The 24127-nt window shown below is 36.0% G+C and overlaps 1 protein-coding gene across 3 annotated transcripts in view; it reads left to right on the top strand.

The window, feature by feature from the left end:
- TEX15 (testis expressed 15, meiosis and synapsis associated) overlaps window positions 1-20411 on the top strand; it is a 36180-nt gene extending 15769 nt beyond the window's left edge. Inside the window, exons 5-9 of one of the 3 annotated variants that reach the window (XM_081943315.1) lie at window positions 972-1118; window positions 2922-3084; window positions 7966-13790; window positions 17427-17488; window positions 18737-20411. In XM_081943315.1, coding sequence (XP_081799441.1) covers window positions 972-1118; window positions 2922-3084; window positions 7966-13790; window positions 17427-17488; window positions 18737-19793 — 7254 coding nt within the window. In that variant the 3' untranslated portion in view covers window positions 19794-20411. Of the gene's footprint in view, window positions 1-971; window positions 1119-2921; window positions 3085-7965; window positions 13791-15332; window positions 15834-17426; window positions 17489-18736 lie in introns of those variants that run through there. The other 2 variants (XM_081943316.1, XM_081943317.1) reach the window with 2 other exon arrangements.
- The last annotated feature ends 3716 nt before the right edge of the window (window positions 20412-24127 follow it).

The following is a 24127-nucleotide window of genomic DNA, read 5'->3' as shown; positions in this document are numbered from 1 at the left end:
TTGGACATTTTTGGATTTTTGGCAAAATACGAGAAAGAAGCAAAATGGGAAAGATAGGTGGGAAAATACAAGCAGAGTTAAAAAAAAAAAGTCAGTATAATTAAGGAGATCTACAGATTTTTCTATCTAAAGTCCCCAGAGAGTCTTCCTAATAATGAGCTCAGTATACCGTGTTTCCCTGAAAATAAGACAGGGTCTTATTTTCTTTCGATCCCCGAAAAAAGTGCTTGGCCTTATTTTCGGGGAGATCTTATTAGGCAGCAAGCATGGTCACCTCATAGCTGCTGCTGTGCTGCAATATTTTCGGAGAGGGCTTATTTTAGCACATATGCTCAAAAGCCTGATTGGGCTTATTATGAGGGGAGATCTTACAAGGTAAATTGTAAGATTTTGAGCCCCAAAATCACCATCTTCATGTGTGCTACTGCTTTTTAATAGTGCGATGGAAAGATCTTATAAATGGAAGACAGTATGTAGTCTACAGAATGCCCATATTAATTCTAAATGTCATTACTGGGAATAATTTAAAACTATAACATTCTGATATACAATAAAGCACTTTATTTTTCAAGTTTCATAACACCAAAAAAGCTCAGTTGAACTGCGTTGCTATTAAGCTAGTGTAAATTTATATAAATTTACATACACAAACACACACACACACATACACATACACGTATGTGTGTATGTGTATATATATGTATATGTATACATATACATATATATATATATGTATACATATATATATACATATATGTATATATATATGCATACATATACATATATACATATACATACATACATACATACATACATACATACATATATATATATATATATATATATATATATACTAGTCTCCCTTTATTTATTTATCAGTACAAATACAACACACACACACACACACACACACACACACACACACACACATATATATAGCTGAAAAGGTTTTGTTTGCTTTGTATTTCTAGGTTCTTTTAGGAAAAGTTAAAAAAGTTCAACCACCTAAAGGCCAAAAGAAAATTGTACTCGATCCAACTCCAAACTTTGATTGCCATATGTCTAGAATTCATCCTTCACTTAAGGATTCTTTGGAGGATCAGGCTACTGGGTCTTTGGTAAGTAATACTTTAGTGATTTTATTTTGACAAGATATAGCATGATATCCAACATTTACATTTTTTTGAAGTTATTTCATTTTTTAAAGTTTATAATAATTGGATTTTAAGGAGGAGGGGTACAATTTAGAAAAAACATATTCAGAAACTATAGCAAAGCTTAAATAAAGTCTTATATAACATTTAGTCAAACAAAAAGTATTTGGTGAGAAAGAAGTCTATTTCTGACTTCATTATAAGGAAGACCCTCTTTCTGGCCTCTTCCAACAGGGATAAAATCTAGCATTTCACATGAAGAATCAAGGACTGGTATTTTCAGTAACTAATTGTGCTAGGGATTAACATTTAGAAAACTGGAAATCTTATCCTGGCCTATGGAGTGATTCAGTGCAGGAGAAATTTATTATAAAGTACCTAGAATTATTTCTGTGGTTGGGTTGTTTCTGTTCATCATTCAGCCATTGTTGGTTTGAAAATGTCCCAGTTTTCTCCAAGCTTAAGAGCCACAATATATATTTTATAATAAAAATTGCCTCTTTACAAGTAGTCCATAACTTTACAAACACAATTGAGCCTGGAACTTTGGTCCTAAATCATTGTAGTCACACATTGAGTCACCGCATGGCCAGACTCGATTTTATAACCATTTATAGACTGTCAAGAAGTGTGTTACGGTGTGGCCATAAGTCTGAATCCAACTTATCGAACATGCATTTTTTGCCAGAAAACAGAAAAAAATGTCGCAAATTGAAATCATGTGATCGTAGGATAAATGCAAGCCAGTTTCCAAGCACCTGAAATGTGATCATGTAACCACAAGGATGGTAGGGCAGTCATAATTATTCGAAGAAGGGACATTAGTAAAATCAACAAGCAGGATCCTAACACATTCCAAACCACAGACCCATATACATAGCCAAATTTTTAAAGCCTTACAAAAGGTCAAAAAGGTTGGACCATTTTAATTTCCAAAGGGAGTATATTCCACAAAGCAGGGACTACAGCAGAGAAGGCCCCAATTCCTGCCAGTCAACACGTTTTGGCTGACAGGATCTACAGCATACCCATATTGACCTGGTGGATCAAATTGGACGGGTAGAGACTCTTGGAAAAAGACATTATTTCAGGTAACCTGATCCCCAGCCATATAGAAATTAATTGGATGTTGATGTGCTGTATTAAGTAGATATAGTCTTTCTTTGAATTCAGTTGTCTGCTTCTGCAAAAAAAACCAAAACTATATATATACTGTAAGGAGCTGTACGTGTAAGAGAGGAATGTTGTCACAGATTTAATAGATGAAGGGGGATTTTTAATTCTGCTTCACTTTTGAGATGTTATTAAATATTTTCCACAGACATTTTATCCTGAATTTCCTAAATCTTCAACAAATAATTTTATATTAAAATTAGAAAACATGTGATACAAATTGTCATATTAGATCAGGCCTGGCAGCCCATATTAGATCAAACTAGAGGCCCACCGGCCAGATACAGCCCAAGCAGGCCATTTCTACCCCAGCTCCGCAAAGATAAAAAACGTCACGATCCAGCCCGTGGCATGATCAAGATTGAAACCCCTATATTAGATACTTTAATCTTTTCACAAAAACAGTACATTTTGCACCTCGTTTGTATGATACTTTTATAAGAGAGAGGTGCTGCAACAGATTAAAAGTTTTACCACTCATTTTGTTGATATTTGATCACAGTGAGTGTGGTCACTATTTTTGGTCTTTGTCTAAGTTTAAAGTTAATTATCCAGGTACTTATTTTTATTTTCTTACAATATTTCCATTTACAGGTATATTTTTATGAATATAATGAACATTCAAAACCTGTGGATAAGCCTAGGCAATGTCTTCCATATGCTGTAATACATGTAAAATCTATTAATCAGAAAGGAGGGCCTGATTCCTTCCTGACATCTTTGAAGTGTAAACTTAAAAGATTACCCAAGCACACTGGTAAGCTTTCTTGACTTGTATGTTAATTTTATTGTTTATTGTTGATTAATTGTTAATACCACTTTATAATGCCTTGGTAAGGCCACACTTGGAATACTGCATTCAGTTCTGGTCGCCACGATGTAAAAAAGATGTGGAGACTCTAGAAAGAGTGCAGAGAAGAGCAACAAAGATGATTAGGGGACTGGAGACTAAAACATATGAAGAACGGTTGCAGGAACTGGGTATGTTTAGCTTAAGAGAAAGAAGGACTAGGGGAGACATGATAACATTATTCCAATATCTCAGAGGTTGCCACAAAGAAGAGGGAGTCAAACTATTCTCCAAAGCACCTGAGGGTAGAACAAGAAGCAATGGGTGGAAACTAATCAAGGAGAGAAGCAACTTAGAACTGAGGAGAAATTTCCTGACAGTGAGAACAATTAATCAGTGGAACAGCTTGCCTCCAGAAGTTGTCAATGCCCCAACACTGGAAGTCTTTAAGAAGATGTTGGATAGCTATTTGTCTGAAACGGTATAGGGTTTCCTGCCTAGGCAGGGGGTTGGACTAGAAGACCTCCAAGGTCCCTTCCAACTCTACTATTGTATTGTATTGTATTGATTCTGTTCAGTTTTTCATGTTATAGACATTGTTTCATGTCATCTTCTTAGCTTCTGCATTTAACTTCATATCTAGGATTCAGAGATCTGGAATGGAAAAGCATTAGATCAGTATTTTTTAAACTTGGCAACGTTGTGTAGACTTCATGCTAGCTGGGGAATTTTGGAAATTGAAGTCCACACAAAGTTGCCAAGTTTGATAAAACAGCAGATTTAAAACAGAGACATATATTTGGAACACTTTGTTGCCATCTGCTGGTCATGTAGATTTTTACAGCACATTTCTGATTGTTATTTGATGCTTGCCTGCAATATTTATAGGTTGGATATCCAGCTCAGCTGTGGTTTCTTTAGTCGTGGCTTAAAAAATAAACTTGGTAATAGTAGTTGGGTCTTAAACTACAACTACAAATCTAAACAAATCAACATATGGTTTAACATAATGTATATGAATAAGGTCCCCGGCAGAGTTTCCAAAATCTTCTGTCCATTTCATTGTCTAGTTCTTCTCACTTGCTGCAGCCGTGTCTGCTTTTTCACTACTTTCCTGCTTCTCTACCCTTGTCTCATCTTTCTTCCTGCAAGCAAGGTAACAGCTTTTTCTGTAATGTGTGTGTGTGTGGGGTCATTCTGGTTTTTTTGCCTCCTTAATTTCTTTGAATTGTGTTTCTTTGTACATTTACATGGAAGCAAGGTCTACTGTACTCAGTTGATTTGAATTCTGAATAAATATAGACACACATGCCCTTGAAAAACTGCTGTTTTCTCTCACAGTCCTATTCCTCTCTGTCCTTTTTCCCCTTCTGCTCATTTGTTTCTGATTTTTCTAGAGGTTAGTCATCTTCACTGATAATCAGCCAAAAATACAACAGGAAGGATACAATTTAATAAGACATTTTTATTTCGTACAGTTTATATCTGCATAACAATGCAAAAGGAGGTGCAGGTTTGCACAAATGAAATGTGCAAAGATTGCTTCAAATTTTGTTTAAATAAGTCTTTCTGAGTTATAATTTCTGGCCAGCAAATTTCTCTTTTCAGATTTAAATATTTCTTCCTTACTACAGTACTCTTGAAATTGTTCATTTATAGGTTTATGGACAACCTGCATTCTCTTTCTCCCATCTTAATATTAAAAAGCAGCAGCTGGATTCACATAGCTGTGATTTGTTTGATATTTGTTCTATTTTCTTCATCTGAGCTCAGCTAGCCATGGTTTGTTAAAGTATGGTTTCAGGCATAGGCATTCAGTACAAGCCATGCTAATATAACATTTTATTTATTATTACATTTATTTGCCATCCATCTCACAGTCTAACATGAGTTAGATGAGTTATTTACATACATCATGGCAACATTAAGTCACTTGCATTGTGTGCAAAGTGATGTGACAAGGCAAATGATGTATTTTGTTCCCATATCTCCTCCCACAGATAATTATGGCTTAGTCGGATGTGTAAATCCAGTCAAAGTATTCAAAATGCAATTTTTGCAATTCTACTTGAAACTTTCTTTTTTTAAAAAAAATATGGTTGAGAGTTTGTTACTGGACAACCAGGTGTTGCATTTATGCTGATGGATTGCACAACCTGGACTGGCCAGCAAGAAAAAGGGAGTATATAATGCAGAGGCTAAAGGCTGCATAAGTGGAAGGAAATAAATCTTCAAGGGACAGCTTTGGCAAAAGTATTACATTGAGATCCCAAACCCCCACTGCTGCCTTCAGAACTACTCTTCCTCTTTTTTTAATCCTTAATCCTGAGCCCTCGGCACAGGATCAGGCTTTTTAAAAAGAGTTTCTAAAATAAATTTTCAACGGCCTGTTCCATTTGCTGCCATTGAAAATGTATTGTGCTGCTATGTTTCCTCCAACCTGATAGATTTTTGACAGAAGGAAAAAGATATGAGAAATATTGAGAAAGCACAAAAAGACTACAAATACGAGCTTCCATTCCAATAAGATTCTAAGGGTCATTCTGTAGTAAAATTCTTGGCTGGAAGTGGCCAGAGTTTTTAATGTTATATTCAGAAAGTATTGATAGATTTGACTCTTTATGTCACTGCCCTTTGGAAAAACAGAAAAATAGCAAGAAATCATTCATAGACAAATACAAAATTATTACTACTCAAGCATGTCAACATAGCAATTCTGCTGTAAATGCTGCTACAGAAATTTGCTATGCCTCTTAAGTTTTTTTAATCCTATTGGTCAGTCTTCACTTTTTGATAATACAACTTGTTTTATCCTTGGATTTGTATAAAATTGTTTATAAGCCAAACTGAGTTTGTGGAAAATTTCCCCCTTAGAAAAACTGTTTAGTGAAACTTAATAAACATAAATATAAGTTTGCTTCCTAAAGTTACAGCGGTGTGAAAAAGTTCTGCACGTTTTCAGTTTTAAGCTTATTTACATGTTTAATCGACTTTTCACTCATAGAAACCACGCAAAATTAATACTTTGATGAAAATTTCTGTAGTCGGATTGAGATGCATAATTTTTATTAATATAACCAAAGTCTTTTTAAGGCTTTTAGTGTGTTTATGTGCTAAAACAAACACAACTTGAATTTTTGAGAATGTTAGGATCAAAGTAGCCAATCAGCAGCGAGCTTTGGCTGACCAATCAAAATGCAGAGGCTAAAACTATGAACCAATCAATGTTGTCATACTCTCTGACTATAAATAGACATGAAAAGCATTGATAAATTTAATTTAGCTCTGGCTGCGGGCAAGGATGAAGGCCTTTGCTTTCACCAGTACTGAGCAGCGGCATCGCATCATTGTGCTTCATGAAGAGGGTTACTCCTGTACAGAAATACCCAAGAGAGTGAAATGCCATCACACCACAGTGAGCAGATCAGTTGAAAAATACCAAATAACTGGTTCAGTTGATGACAGGCTCCTCTCTGGAAGACCAAGAAAGTCAACAAAATGGCAAGATTGGGCTCTGCAACGCATTTCGATGGCTGACAGGAAGCTCAACTTCGCCTCAGATTTCAAGAATTTGGGGTGAAACGTGATGTAAAAGTGTGCACAAGCACAGTGCGTCACAGGCTGCTTGCCAGAGGGCTCATAGGCTGCAGGGCTCGAAGTTACAGGCGCTCACCGCTCTCGTCGATGTGCGTGGGCCAAGAAGTATGCCAAGTGGACCAATGAAGAGTGGGCCAAGGGCATCTTCAGTGACGAGAGCAATTTCTACTTGACTGGGAATCAGTGCAATAAGAATGTCAAAAGATTTCCAGCTGAAGAATTTAGGCCATACTGCCTGAATCTATCAGTGAAGCATCCATTGCACGTGATGATCTGGGGCTGTATCACTGCTTCTGGTATTGGTCGGATACAAATCGTGCAGGGAATCATGAATTCCAAGCAGTATGTTGAAGTCCTGGAAAAGACCATGCTTCCTTCAGCTCAACAACTTGTAGGGAAGGACTTTTACTTCCAGTATGACAACGCCCCTTGTCATCGAGCCAGGTCTGTCCAGCAGTGGATGAAGAAGCATGGTGTTCGACTCCTGGATTGGCCAGTTTAGAGCCCGGATTTGAACCCAATTGAGAACTTGTGGGCCAGCATTGGTTACGAAATAAGCAAGAAGCATCCGAAGACCAAGCAGGAGCTGATTGAATCTATTATTGCAGCCTGGCACCACATTGTCACCAAAGATCACGTGCAAAGGCTTATACAGTCTATGCCGAAGCGATGCCGCCTGGTGATAAGCAATAAGGACTAGCTAATTTCATATTAGTAACCATGTTTGTTACCTAAACAGTCCTTTTCAGGGCCACAAACAATAAAAATGTTAACAAAACACTTAGCATCGGCCTTAGTAATTGCAACACGTATGCCACTGAGTATGCATCAGTTAATCTGTTTTCATAGTCATTGTAAGCATGCATTGTAAGAAAATTCACAATCCCTATCCAAACAGCACCAAATTGCAAAAATCTTATACTTTTCACTTAAAAACCACCAGTATTTATTTAAATATAACAATATTTGCATAGCAGTTAGCATAAAATATCATAAAATCAATGGCCTATCCAAAAATGTTGTGAACCGTAAAGCATGCAGGACTTTTTCACACAGCTGTACATATAATACAGTTAGAATATTCTTGGGCATTTTAGCTATTGTAAGAACTTGGTGAATGATTAGAAAGCCCGCATTAGCACATCACCTATCAAGGAGTCAGAGATAACTATCTATTTGTTAAAATATGTTTTTCCTCCCTTATATAAAATATTATAACCCTCAAAAATCATCTCTCTCTTTCATTAACAGGAGGAGTTATTCCTTTGGAAAACTGTACACGGGTGACAAGGATAGGTAAAAGCCAACTCATCTATGAACATTTCAGAAAACCATTAGAAATGTATGTATCTGGAGAAGCTTCTTCTGTTTCTAAAAGCATACAGAACTGGAATGATTCTGAAAAAAAAATTCACTGTGAAAAAAAGAAACACAAGCCAGCTACAAGATGGGATTTAACACAAATGAAAGCCAATATTCCATGTAAATCTGGTACAGAAGCCATCAGAGGTGAACATGTAGGGGATGATAAGAAGACTAGTTTAAATATAAATCTGGAAGATTTTTCTGACTGGGAAATAGGTTCAAGTACTGTAACTACTTCAAGATTAATTAAAGATCCAAGATTAACAAGAAGAGAAAAGAATGTGGTAAAGCAAAATGAAGAACTTATCATGAAACCACCTTTTTGTAATGACACCAGTATAAGCACAGGCAAACTAAGTCCTGACAATATAACATTTAGCAAAGGCAGTCGAAGAGAAATGGAAAGCCAGTTTCAAGGGGATGATATTTTTCCTTCTGAAATAGAGCAGTCTATTCAACTTGACACCAAATGTGCAACAAGCAGTTGTACTTCATCAAAAGCAAAGCATTGTGGTAATACTTTTCAGTCTGCCTGCTGTAAAAAAACGTATGCTTATGAATGGCCTTCAAATGAAATCACATCTGAGAATTTTGAACAAAACAAGCATCAAGCTCTGAAAATTTTAAATCTAAAATCTAAAAACTCCAACTCGGCTGAAAGCAATCAAAAAGATAAGCAAATATATTCAGCATCTGAAAAAGCAAATAACTCCCTAGATAATGATTATACAATAAACAGTATCAAAGAAAAATCTTCCAAAAGAATTAGCAATATAGAGAGCCTCGGGTATCTTCCTTCTGATACTTGTATAACTGATGCTGTTATAAGAGGCCCTAGTGAAAAAAATATGTGTCTTTCCAAGCCAGCATTGTTAGACAGAAATAATTTTGAGGATAGGATATGTAATTCCTTATTTACTGAAGAACAAAAAAACTGTGAAACAAATAACACAGGGGAAACATGCTTTAATGAAATACATGTAAACCAATTAAAGGAGAAGGTTCCATGTGGACAAGAAGGCAAAAAGTATCAATCTACAACAGAAACTGCATTTAAAAATGCAACAGAAAGCTCATCAAGAAAAAAGCAAGAACCTGATACGGTTTTGAAGAAACCTGCAGATAATATGAACAATTATACAGAAACATCAAAAAATTCAGATACTTTCGATTTAGAAAGCACAGGTTTTGTTTTTAACTTGACTCTTCAAAGAAGCTCATTAATAGAAACAGAGCTAACTAACATAGAACATTGCAAAGAGAAGTTTGAAGAATTGCAAACATTGCCTACTAAAAATAATGACTTGACAGATCACGAGAAAGTAAATCACACAGTGTTACTTACATCAGTTCCTATATCTTTGGGGAGTATGGGAAATACAGAAATCAACAAACAGTCAGAAAATACATCAGAACATGCCAGTTCTGATAGCTTTTGTAGTCAAGTTCCTGAAATATTTGGGCAAGATTTAGAGAGGAAAAGTGATAACGTCCACAGCTTAGACATTTGTGGCGACATTGAAAATGTACTAGAAGAGTGTAAGAAAGGTGTCTCAGTGGGGCACAAGCCACATAATCCTGGAAACATTAGTGAAGAGAATGTCTATTATTATTTACAAGCGCGTTTAGATTGGAAGAATCTGTTTGGAAAACCTGGCTCGAACGAAAATCTTTCAAAAAATCCAACTTTGAAGACGAATAAGGATAATTCCTTATATAAGGAGAAATCTGGGGAGGAAAGAGGAACTGAGTTATTGAATACATTTTCATGCCCTGATTTACAAATTACAATAACCAATATAGTTCAGTCAAAATTAGAAACTAAAATGGAAAAATGTACAACTAAATCTTCAGCATCCAAAAAATGTGTTAAGTGGTCAAGACGGGGGGAAAAGAAACAATACGCAAAGGGACAGCAAAATTCGAAACATCATCACAAAAAGAAAGAACTCAACATCCAGTCTTCACCCCAGATTTCTTCACTATCCAAGGGACAGTTTAAAAAAACCAAGCAGCCTGAAAAACATATTAAGAATATTTTAAGTGCCCTTGACAACACTGAAGCATTGCTATGCAAAACCAAATGCCCATCTCAAAAAATAATTGGTGCAATGTTTCACCTAAGAAAAGCTCGGAAGAATGTTCAGAGTTTAAAAACAGTAACAAAAGCTGGAAGAAAAACTCCAGGTAGTGTATTCTCCAAAGCAAAAAACATCTTGCCGAACGGTATCTTAGATTCTTTTGAAACATTTGATTGCAGCACAGATGTACCTTTTAGCAGCGATTGTGCGAAAAATAAAGCAAGAAAAACAGTCTCTGAAAAACGTGCTATCTTAGATACTACAGAAATTGAAAGTATAGAGCCACTTAGCACTGAGCCCATCATATGCAACAAGAGATTTGCTGAGGAAGGCCTTTTTGGAAATACACAAGAAAAGAATCAAGAGAATGTAATTACAGCCATGGAAAACAAGCGCACTTTGAGTTCTGACACGAATGGCTGTAGAAACAAAACAGATGGAAATCAATGTAACTCTTCTGTGACAAGAAAAGAATTAACTGCCTGTCAAAGAAGGCAAACAAATGGTGATGAAATGTTCAAATCTCATGTAAAGATGAGTACTATTAAAATTGCTCCATCAGTTCAACCAACTTTTGAATCTGCTGCAAAAATACATTTGTTCGAGTCAGATTTTATTTCTGCACCTTGTCCCAATGTGAAAAAAGCAAGCATCGACAAAGAAACTCTGGAAATATCTGCATTACAGCAAGAAAACATGATTTTGAGTGCTGGAAAGTGTCATGCTTCATTGGCAAGTTGGCCTTTAACAGAAGAGAACCTTAATGCAAAAACCTCTGTGGTTCAGTTAACTCCAGAAATCCATAGCAACAGGTCATTGTCATTAAAAACAAACAATTCATCAAACAAAAATATAGGCATTAATTGCTCTGAAATCCCAGCAGGATCTTCCAGTAGACAGAAGCAAAAACTAGATTCTCATTGTAAACAGGTTTTTTCAAATTCCTGCCTTAATTCATTTAGTCAATCAACTGAACAGGAAATATATAATGCCGAGAATAGGCATTGTAACTCATTGAGCAAATCAGTTGAACCCCAAAGAAATACTAACAAAATACCATCTAGTGATGATCTGCTATCGCCGTCCTTCGAAGATAATAATTTATGCCAATCATCTCATTGTTGCGTATTACAGAAACCTGTAGAGGAAAATGTAAAGGAAAGAGAACTACCAGCAAGCATGACTGACTCTGCAACTAAAAGACTAGATATAATCCATGACACTCCTCTGAAGTCATTAAATAACCTAGATTTAAGGCAGAAAAACTTGAAACAAATAAATCATATCATACTTAGGGAATCCACATGCAGACAGACTTCCTCAGGTAGTGCTTATAACTCTGACCAGTTTCGTTTTAATTCTCCACTAACTGCAGTTTATCATGTCCTGCCTGATAAAACAAATAAACCCTTCACTAGCACCAAGGCCAAGCAAAATGAACGCTATTTTTCAAACACGTCTTCTGATAATTGCAGCAATTTCAGCCATCACAGCAAACTTTCCAAAGTAGGAATCAGTCTAAAATCCTGTGACTTCAAGTCTAAAATATCAGAGATCTTACAAAAGGCAGATAAAACTTCATCTCTGAATATACTGCACGAACAGGCGTCATATTGCAAAAGTGCTCTTCCTTTGTTCATTACAGCTTTTGAAAAAAAGCAAGGTGGTTCTTTTGAGCATGTTCTGATTTCTAGGGAAATACTTGGAAGCTCTAATGGAAATATGCAGGCGAGTCAGAAATTAAAACCTTGTGCTATAGAAGCATTAGTTGAGCTGCAAATTATAATGGAAACAATGGATTTTATAGAGAATAAGAAAAGATTTTTAAAAGGTGAGCCAACTTTTCGAAGTTTGCTTTGGTATGATGAGTCACTGCATAGTGAACTGTTTGGGGGGCATTCAGGTTATCAACAGCAATCAAATCTATATCCTGCTTTTCAGAGGAGATTAAAATACAATGCCCTTAATGAATTACAAATCTACCAAAAGCAGTTAATGGAAGCTTTTGAAAATACTGTATCTGAGAATAATTCTTATTATTGCTTGTTGAAATTAAGGCGAGAAATAGAGGAATGTGAATCAGTAATGAAACGGGTTTCCAATTTATCTGATTTTTTTTTATCTGTGCCTTTCATTTGTGGAGCTAACTTTGGAGATTTTATAGAAGACCTAGAAAATTCAAGAAAAAATACAATGGATTTAATAAATATATCTAAAAGTCTTCCAGGCATGAATTTGAGTGCTGAAAAAGATAATCATCTCTGGATTATTATTGAGATTATTGGTAAAAAAACTGAATTTGTAAAGACGTGTACCCATGAAGAGTTTAATCTTAAAACTTCATTATTTGGTCTGGAACATATTTTTTTTGATGCTGCTAAATATCTTGTTTTGCAAGAAAGAAATTCATCTTTAAATAACAGTTCAAAGGATGGGAAAGAAGTGCTCCAAATATATGAAATGACTGTGGCTAAGCTCTTTGATATTTATGAGCGTATGATGGAAGATTCTAGATGTGGAAATGATGATAATAGAACTTTTGGAGAATATACTGAAAAATGTGCAGAAGACTCTTGTAACTGTGAAGATGTTTGCTCTGAACACAATGCAAATTGCTGCATTGGAAAGTCTCTAACTTTACAAGATAGTTGTAATATAAGTGAAATCTTGGATGAAGCACAGTCTGCCGATATTGGAAGACTGCAACAGCTCATGGGCAAATGTACAGTGCAGATGGAAATGCTGAAAAAGTATTTTCAGATTTTACAAGAAGAGGATGTAACCATATTGATAACCCAAGAAAATATATTGGACTTCATGAAGAGTGGAGGAATTAATCCTGTCATTCTGAAGCCGGAAGCTGTCGAAATATATACTGAATTGGCAATGACATGTGAAACTATTTTTTTCCTTAAAAACTCAATAGCGAAACAAGGAGATAATCCACGATTTCGTAGTTTACTATGGTTTGATTTATCACTTCTATCTGAACTTTTCCAGTGCCAAGAAAAAATGGCTTTCCTGTCTTACCGGAAAGATGAGCTTTTAGAAACAGTGGAGGCTTCCATCTTTGAACTTCAGGAGGAATTGAACATTATTTATAACTATACAGAAGCCTTAAATTGCTCATATGCGCTTCATCTTCTCATAAGAGAATTTGTGGAATTTTCAGAAACAAGAAAAATGTTAGGAACATCCAAGTCGCCTGTTTCCATGTGTGTAGATTTGGCACCATATACTATCGCTTTAAATTATGGAAGTACAGTTTCTGAATTAGACTGTAACTATAACCAGTTTTCTATACTTCTTGAGAAATTGATGACATCCAGAAAGAAAGATATAGGAAAAATGGCTCACGTTATGAAGGTGATGAAAACCATTGCACATATGAAGTTTATCTGTTCCGAACAGGGGAAATCACCTCTTCCTGTGGTTCTACATCAAATGCTTAAAAACTGGAGAAAAACTTGTCGGTTGAAACGGCAGCTTGTAGGAACACAGTTGGATCACAGTGACCAAAATCTTCAGGCTTCCCAAATCCTACACAAAAGACCATTTAATGTAACTTTAGAAGACAAGCCCTGCCCATCAGAAGAAAATATTGATGTCTCACATAACAAAAAGAAAAAGGTAAGGTTATCCAACACCTTCTTTAAATGGTATATTCACTTATTTATTTATTCAATTTACATGTCATCCATTTCCCCCATAGGGCAACTCTGGGTGGCTTACAGAACATGATATGTGAACTTTTTATTTTCAAGAGCAATAAGATTACTGATAGTGTACTTTTTGGAGTGTACTTTTCTATCCTACATATTATTGTATTTGACAACTTTCAGATATAATTTGGATGTACAGTATTTTCCCTTATTTACGTCTTAAGAAACAGTGCAGTGGTTAGAGTGCAATACTGTAGGCTACTTCTGCTGCCTGCCGGCTGCCTGCAATTTGGCAGTTCAAATCTCACTGGGTTCAAGTTTGACTCAGCCTTCCATCTTTCCAAGGTTGGTAAATTGAGGACCCAGATGGTTGGGGGCAATATGCTGACTCTAAAACCGCTTAGAGAGAGCTGTAAAGCACTGTTAAAACAGTATATAAGCTTAAGTGCTATTGCTATTGCTTAAAGGGGTGGATTAAGATCATAATGAGGGTCTCGTAGGAAATAATGGAAACTCTGCTTTGTCCTTAATACCAAACACCAGTTTCTGTGTATGTGTGAGTGTGTACATAAACACACACACACATACACTGTCAAAACTATTTTATATACAAAGTGAAAAAAGGTTTTTTTTGAAAGGAAAAAGAATAGGATTTTTATTGTAACTACCACATTTGTTTTGGTCTGATTGTTCTGTTACTTGAGAGTAAGGAGACCGATAAATTTAATAAATAATAAAAATAACAATATAGAAATATTTGAGTGATTCTGATTTACTTTCCTTGATAATTCCTGCTCTGTACATAATTCCATTCTTGAACTGAAAAGTAATGTACCAAGCACAGTACATTATTTGCATTAATATAACAAGACTAAACAAAGAAAACTCTGCTTTACAACTTCAAAGTTTCATAAATGGAATAGTACAGGTAGTCCTCAACTTATAACAGTTGTTTAGTGGTCATTCAAAGTTACAACAGCACTAAAAAAAAGTGACTTATGGCATTGTAGCATCCCCATGGTCATGTGATCAAAATTCAGCCCCTTGGCAACTGATTCATATTTATGATGGTTCCAGTGTTCTTGGATCAAGTGATCACCTTGTGCAACCTTCCAACAAGCCAAGTCAATGGGAAAGCCAGATTCACTTAACAACTAACTTGACATCTCCCGTGATTCATTTAACAGCCATGGCAATAAAGGTTGTAAAATGGGGCAAAACTCACTTAACTCCTTAACAACAGAAATTTTGGGCTCAATTGTAATCATAGGTTGAGGACTACCCGTGTATATGGATTTGACTTTAAAAAAACAGATGATTTTTCCTTTTAATTTTGCATACCGGTAAGTAAAATGTCTTCAGTCTCAAAAGTTTGCTTTAATGACTATTTGCATACTCTTAGACTAGAATTAATTCATTGTATGATTAGTGATATACAGATTGAAATAAACCATTCCCAGAATTTTTGGGGGTGCGCATCACAGCATTTCCTTCCAACTTTTTTCTCCAGGACCCTAGATCTTGTTTTACGGCAGAGAAAGAAATGGAAAGAAAGTCCCGCGGGTATTGACAGAGCAACTGCTTGTCATTAGAAAATGGAGGCAAAGCTACATCAAGATTGAGTCAGCCCCATCCTTTCAGTACTCGTGACTTTTCAAGATAGTGAGCTATTAAAGAAAATTATGGAAAACCTCTTGTCCTTGTTCCTTGTAAACTGCTTTATTGGAATGCTTGAGCACTTGTAATTGGATTGCATAAACTCAGTGTTCCCTTATCTGCAGCTGATGCTTCTTCAGGAATGCTACTTTTTCTATTTAAAAAAAACATAGTGAGAGTCACTGTCAGTATATACAGGACACTTTCTAATCCATGTATATTTTGCCAGTAAACTGCTTTGCTAACAAGAAGTTTCAGAAAGATTGTTACAAAGAGTAAATACAAGTATGGTTTTTTTTAATCAGTTCAGTTAATATGGATTTTGTTGCGAAGGAAATAAAAATATGTAACTTAATGTTTTGGAATGTTATTAGTTTCTGTTGTGTATATATCCTGCCTTTCAATCCTGTGGCCTCATCAATCCCATACTGAGATTTCCATGTAACTTAAAAAATAAAAAGAGATAAAATAAGCAAATAAGATAAAATAAGCAAATCTGAACAGCATAGTGGTTAAGGCACAGTCTAGAAAACGGGAGACTGTGAGTTCAAGTCCCACCTAAGGCATGAAAGCCAGCTGGGTGACTTTGGGCCAGTCATTCTCTTTCTCAGCCCAAGATACCTGATAGGGTATTGTTATGGGGAAAATAGGAGGAAGGTGTGTTGGATATGTTCACTGCCTTGAGTTATTTGTAAAAACAATAAGGGCAAAATACAAATAAATAAATAAAATATACAGGTAAAGCAAGAAGTAAAACAATGAAACTTAAAAGATTAGTTATGTATAGAAGTTCTAATATACCAAAGTGAACTGTATTTAGGATCCCCGGAGTATTATATCATGGCTAATAGTCTATTGAACAAAGTCTCTGATTATTGCATTAGGCACGCAAAGATTGTCCTATTAACCATATAGTATTCCAAATCATTGTTGACTTCACTGATAATGACCAATTTTTGAATTGGAGCAGTGAAGCTAATGAAGTGAGAAAAATTGTTCTCTAGAACATAGATGGACAAGTTTCAGATTTTTAAGATTATAGTAGGTACACTGGATTAAAAAATAGGATTACTTTTGTTATTATTGATTATTTCTGCTTAACAACAGAAATTTTAAGTATTTTAAAGCATACCCTGTTCTAGTAAACCTTATTTCTACACACCTTGACTAAATCCTTGCCTTATATAACTTGAGAATACTGCCATTCTTGAGATTCTGAGAAATCCTTTCTTAGTTCTTAGAGAATGTGCCTTCCAGAGGCATCAAGCTACATCCATAATTTTCAGAATGGCAGTTTTGGAATTCAGCTAGATTGAAAAAGGTTGATACACACTTTTGGTTCCTTTTTTTCCTCAAAAATTCTACATGTTCCTTGAAATAAGTTGTTTACATTTCTTTGTTTTGACGTAATGGATATTAGACCTACAATTACCCTACTTAGAATGGTTCCCAGCATTCTCTGTGAAGTGAAAAGCATTGTGACTTTATTTTCAGTTACATAGGTTTCTTGTTATAATTAATTCCTACTACCTTTTACTGGCTCTATTTGCATCCATATGCAGCATATGCACAGATTTTCTTACTTGTCCTGACCCTGGAAATTGTACTGCCAACATTCTATATAGACTTTTAACAACGTCAATTTTTAACACTGAATGTTTTCCAAAGACCCTACAATTTTTTTTTATTTTACCATTAATTTTGTATCAGCACTTCCTTTTGCTCATTATACAGTTTAGAATTTTCTTAATCACACAATACCTCCAATTATTACAGCTTTTATGTTAAAGAACTTGTTAATTGCTGTGAAGATGCATTATTGCAACTGCAGGAAAAACAAATGCTACAAACTTAGTTTGCAACACAAATAAGCATATGCGGAGCATTGGTAAAACAAAAACACATAACATATTTAATTCAGTTTATATTGCTATTTTTAATCTCTTAGGTAGCTGCTTCATTGATGACAACTTCCAAGATAGATGAAAAGGAAGCCAGCAGAAACGTGAGGTATACATAATAAATATAAATATTGATTTAATGCAAAAAAACACAGTGCATTTGTTCACATCTTTTATTATTTCATTTTTAAACTTTTTTTTGTGCGCCGAACCGGCAGTAATGCTGGCAACAACCCACCCCTGCTATGCAGAAGAAATTAATTCACAATCCGTTGGCTCAGTGGTGGTCGGTGATTGAAACACAAGGGAATATCACTCCCGCTGCCTTAATTCCGGAAGGAGTTCCGGTGGAAGGCGTAGACATTTTGGTGAGGTACCGACGTTTAGTACTGTAAGGAGCCCCTGAGTGAAGGAGTGGAACATCTGTCAGTTTGAACTGAGGTAACAAATTTGGAGGCAACTGGCAGTTGGAACAGAGTTCTTCTCAGGTGGGGAGGGGGAGTAGAACTCCTTAGCATCAGAGTGTGTTAATTACTGTATAAGAAATACTAATGAGCTGATGGTCATTTCGAAAAATCCTTTCTTAGTGAGCACCTAGAAGCCAAGAGAAACATGCCAAATTTCAAGTTTGTAGGCTTTGTGGTTCTGGAGATTTCGTGATGAGTGAGTGGTACTTGGCTTTTATATATATAGATAAAGAGGGTAAAACAGAGATGATTGCAAAATGCTCTTTGTATCTTTGTTTTAGAGGCTGAATTGTATTTAATCTCTTGAGTTCTGACATGGGGGAATGGGGTTCTTCCAACTCTTGTTCCCATTTCTGGAAAAGCATTTGGCTATCCTGCTGATAACAATTCCAATTTCCCTTGAGTCCTCCTGAGTCCAATATTTCCTCATGAAAAGATTCTTTAGAGACAATATTTACAGTGGGATTTGTTTCTGTATTTGATTTTTTCTTTTTGAATTTTATTTATTAGTAGCCCCATTATGGGTTCATAAATATAAATATACAGACAGCAGCAAGGAATAAGTCTATGCTGATTATGCTTACATGTATGACCTTGATATTTATAGTCAAAATTTACAAGAGCAACTTATATAGGCCTGATCTTCATTACTTTAATGCCTCATTCTGGGTTCATAAATATAAATATAAGGACAAGGGATTTGATGAGTTCCAGAAAACCCCACTGTTTTAATATGTTGTATTGAATTCTTTTCTTCATAGCACTTCTGAGACATTTGGAGAATTGAGAATCTGATTTTACAGTGAAGGATATTTTAACATTCCACCCTTTTGATATTGTAAAAAGTACTTCAAAAATTGTAGGAAATTAATCTGATGTTTGTTTTGCAGAAACAATGGAAAGTGTAAATCCTCAGAAGGTGAAGGACCACAGTTAAAAACTCTACTGGAAACCCAGTGTAGAAACAATAGGAATTTGAGAGAGAGAACACCAATCACATTTTCACAGTTAAAAAATGCTTATCCCTATGAACTTATTCATACTCCACCAAATACCTCAGATCTCAAATTGAATAATGCAGGTGCATTTTCAATTCAGCAAAATTTGCAGGATCTAAAAAATGTCAAAAAGGGAAGAAAGACCAGTCAGTATGCAAAGGAACATGATGAATACTTTTCATCCTGTAGTGATGTAAATAAATATGTGTCTGTATCTCCAGTGAAAGTTCAGAGATCTCATGAAGAAGCTATTAGCTCAGTGGAAAAATTAGGTGAAGGTGATTTTCTACTGGCCACAAAAAATGCACAGCAAAACTTAAAATGTGGTGGTTTTCAAAAATTTTCAAATGTAGAGTCTGAATGCTGCATGGACATCAGTCCAGACAATAGTGCAAATAGCGAAAAATCTGAAATTCCCAAATACCCACCCCCATATAACTCAGAATCCTCAATGGTGACAGAATTAAATAAATTCATGGAACAACAAAGTTTCCAATCTGAACCTTCTTTCAGTGACAATATCCAGAATTCTAATGAATGGTCTGTTATTAGTCAAAATGAATATTCTGAGGGAACATCTATGCACATTTATAGGACTGTCTATCCTTACTATTCATGGTACTTCTCTCAAACTTGTAATTCCCATTTAGTGACTCAGACTTACCAAGAATTTAATTCCTATGAAATATATCCACTAAATCCTGCAGTGTCTGCAACTGCATGTACAGTGAATACTGCATACTACAATGGGTTTCACACAGAGACTATTAGTCACTTTGGTGTTAGAGAATCACAAAGTTTTAATATTGCACAGGCCTATCCAATGCACGGGTACTTCAGTTCTATAACAGCTTATCCATATAGTTATCAGCAGCAGCAAACTTGGTATGAAGAAAATTGCCCTTTCTCACATACTGTTTTTCCATATCCTTCCACTATTGGTTTGTGAAACAATGCCATTTTAATACTAATACTACATTTTAATACTAAATCACCAATGTTTCTGGAGGTGATATTTTTTGAATGGCAGTTAATGGTTGTCTGTATCTTTTTGTCCAACAAAGATATAATGCAGTTAGTTTCAGTTATAACACGGATGGTGAATTGCTTTCAAGCTTTTTAGGTTTCTTCTTACATATTAATACAGCCATGACCGTATGGAAGAAATAATACCGACTCAATATATTTGTTAAATTTATTTGCCGCCTTTCTCACCATGAGAAAAAATGTGTCAGGGTCCATAGATCCTTATTGTGATGCTGCCATTCTGGTGCAGAGGGTGACTGGAGGCATTCCTCAGTTTATAACCACCTGGTGCCTATCTAACCTGTGCTTTGATTTGCCTTCCTGGGAACAAGGGGGAGGGGGGGAGAGAGACATCTGTTTTGTCTCAGCTCTGGAGCAACGCCTGAGAACAGCTTCTTATCACCACCTCAGCCTGCAATTCTCAAAACATCTTTGCAACCTGTGGATTGATTTATTTGACACCAGACTGGGGGGACGGGTCTCTAACGATTTTAATGTAACAGAATTGAGTGCGGGAATCCTCAGTCCTGCTTTCTTTGTCTTGCTATCACTTTGGCTCAATAAAAGTTTCTTTTTGAAATGCCAATTGTTTGTAGAGTTCTACTTTCTTGAGCGAAAAGGAGAGACAATTCCTTACAAAATGAAGAGTGTAAACAGAAATAAAATAATAGAACAATAAAAAAATGGAAAAGAACAAAATACAATGGGTATACAACAATATGATAACCCTAATATATGAATGGGTTACAAGGACTATTTCCCAGCAATTATTTCAAAACCACACAAACCTCATTTATCAGTCTTCAACTAGGAAGCGCATTTGATACCTCCAGTTTACTATTCTGAATTCATCTTGCATTGTTAATAAAGCATCTGCAGAGGAAAAAAAAACAAATCATAGATTTCTTAATTCTCCAGGATTTTGCTCTACATATATACTTGTATTTAACCTCCTTTCCATAAATCAGAGCAAAAATCCTGATCTGGGAGAGTAGTTTGATAAGTAGTCAGAAAAAATCTACACCTATCATTTTTATTCTGTCTCCGCAATACAGGTTTGGAAATGCAACATATTTACTAATGCAACACATAATTCTGCTCTAAAATCTATCCCTGTGCCTTTATATCTCATTTGTTATGAGACAAATTGTAAATGTTCTTTCATTTGTTTAACTAAAATGTTAGCCATAGGATGAGATAAGCATAGAAATGAAGGCAGTTTGTTTTGCACTGAAATGCTTATAGAATATTTGAAGAATTTTGTGTAATACAGATAACAATATCCAAATTACCACTGTACTTGAAAAGACAAAACAAAAAGATGATTTAGAAATAGCTGAACTTCAGAAGAGATAAAAGGTAAAGGTGTCCCTGCAGAATTTACCCCACTAGTAGCTGTCTTTAAGAGTGATTTCCTCTCTGTTTTTTTAAGCCAATGAACCAGCAGTGTCCAAAGAAGTTTTCATGGTCTTGTGGCCAGCATGACATCATGCCACAGTGTGAAACATGGAATGCTATTATCTTCCCACTTAAGTGGTACCTGTTCATCTATTTGCATTTACATGCTTTCAAACTGTCTATTTGCATTTACATGCTTTCAAACTGCTAGGTTGGCAGGAGTGAGGCTCCATCACACAGTAGTAGGACTCGAACCACCAGATCTTTTCCAGCATATTTTAAGCCACCATGCCTCCTTTTTTTAAAAGGTAGAGGTAGAATTACATATAGCATGAATTAAGCATCGGGCATATCATACTACTGTAGTGCAGAAAAAAGATTTGTGCTGTTACAGTGAGCATAAATAACCACTTAACATTCATATTTTTGCTTTATTTTCAAAGATTTAACTCAGGCATGTCCAAAGTCTGGCCTGGAGGCCAATTGCAGCCCGTTTTCAAATTTCGAGCAACCGCACAGCCTCTTCTCCCCACCAGCTCAGCCTGTCATTCATCTTCACCGCACATTAATGTTAATGGTTCAAAGAATGTCAGGCTGACATTTTCACCTCACCAAATCTGGCCCTCTTTGCAAAAAGTTTGGACACCCCTGGTTTAACTGGTCATTTTTTGTCACAAAAAATTAAGGCTGCCAGTGAAAACAAAAGAGAAAATCAAATCCATGAACGTTTCATAACTATGGTACAGTAGTCCATGTATTATCATGGCAATGGAACCATAATTGCCATTGCTAAGTGATGCAATCCTAAAAGTATGATAGTAGCATTGCTCCAGCAGTCCTGTTGCCATCGTTAAGTGAGAGCCACACAAGGCCATGTTTTCTTTGCTTGTGGGAAGCTAATAGGATATGGAATCACAATCATATGATATCACCTCACTGCAATATAATCAGGAGTGGGGTGCTATGTGCCTGGATTGCAATTATTACCATGGGAACAATGCAATGGCTAAACCGCTGGTTCAGCGCCGTCGCAAGTTTGAACAGCCATTGAACAAGTACCCAAGAACTTGTACGATTAAGGCTACATTGGGCTGTTGGCATATTTAATCAAATAAAATAGAAGGTCTGGTTTTAGACTTGAATGTTGTCCATACAATATAATTTTGAAATCCCATTGCATTTTAGTGGGTTTAAATACTATATGTATGCACTAAACAGTGCCTAGAGGCTGTGGACAATGATAAGGTAGACCCTAACCTACTACTAGATAAAGTAGAAGAATGTGGGTTAGACAGCATCACCACCAGATGGATTCGTAACTGGCTGACCAACCGCACTCAACGTGTAGTCATCAATGGAACTGCATCTTCATGGAGGGAAGAATGCAGTGGAGTACCCCAAGGCTCTGTTTTGGGCCCAGTACTCTTCAACATCTTCGTCAATGATTTGGATGAGGGACTAAATGGGGAAGTCATCAAATTTGCAAATGACACTAAGCTGGCAAGAATAGCCAACACTCCAGAAGATAGGCTTAAGATGCAGAAGGATCTTGACAAATGTGAACGTTGGGCACTATCTAATAAAATGAAATTCAATGGTGAAAAGAGTAAGGTTCTACATTTAGGCAACAAAAACGAAATGCACAGGTACAGTATAGGTGGTACCTTGCTCAACAGTAGTAACTGTGAAAGGGATCTTGGAGTCCTAGTGGACAACCAATTGAATATGAGCCAGCAGTGTGCAGCAGCTGCCAAAAAGCCAACACAGTTCTAGGCTGCATAAATAGAGGGATAGAATCAAGATCACGTGAAGTGTTAATACCACTTTATAATGCCTTGGTAAGGCCACACTTGGAATACTGCATTCAGTTTTGGTCACCCTGATGTAGAAAAGATGTGGAGATTCTAGAAAGAGTGCAGAGAAGAGCAACAAAGATGATTAGGAGGCTGGATACTAAAACATTTGAAGAACGATTGCAGGAACTGGGTATGTCTAGTTTAATAGAAAGAAGGACTAGGGGAGACACAATAGCAGTGTTTCAATATCTCAGGGGTTGCCACAAAGAAGAGGGAGTCAAACTATTCTCCAAAGCATCTGAGGGTAGAACAAGAAGCAATGGGTAGAAACTAATCAAGGAGAGAAGCAACTTAGAACTGAGGAGAAATTTCCTCAGAAATTTCTCTTGTGTTATTTTGCTAAGGTTTGCTGATGAACTTCTCTCCAAGTACTAATCAGGTCACATCCAGTTAAATAATTAATACAGTTTGCAATATGGAAAAGATGCTTTAAAATACAAAGATACTATAATAAATCTTCAGGAGAGATGGGATGCCTTCAACAGAACTATGTATGCAGCTAAAACTTGAAGAAAACAAATTCAGATGCCTGAGCTCACGGGAAAGATACTATAGGTTGTCCTCATCTTACAATTACAATTGAGCCCAAAAATTATGTTGAAAGTGAGACATTTGTTAAGTGAGTCTTGCTGCGTTTTATGACTTTTCTTGCCACATTTGTTAAGTGAATTGCTACAGCTGTTAAATTAGTAACACAGTTGTTAAGTGCATCTGGATTCCTCATTGACTTTGCTTGTACAATGTTGCAGGTGATCACATGACCACAGGGCACTGTAAGTCATAAATGTGAATCAGTTGTCAAGCATCCAAATGTAAATTGTGTGGCCATAGGGATGCTGCAACGGTCATAAGTGTGAAAAACGGTTATAAGTAACTTTTCAGTGTGCTATAACTTTGGAGGGTCACAAAGAGAACTGGTGTAAGTCGAGGACTACCTGAACTTTCACTTTCTATTTCCCCTTTGTTCCTACTGCTATATCATAGGCCTGTTTGTACTTCAGTA

This window comes from Natrix helvetica (assembly GCF_964273705.1).
Source record: "Natrix helvetica genome assembly, chromosome: 2".
Lineage (NCBI taxonomy): Eukaryota > Metazoa > Chordata > Lepidosauria > Squamata > Natricidae > Natrix > Natrix helvetica.
This window is presented reverse-complemented; position numbering and strand designations above follow the sequence as displayed.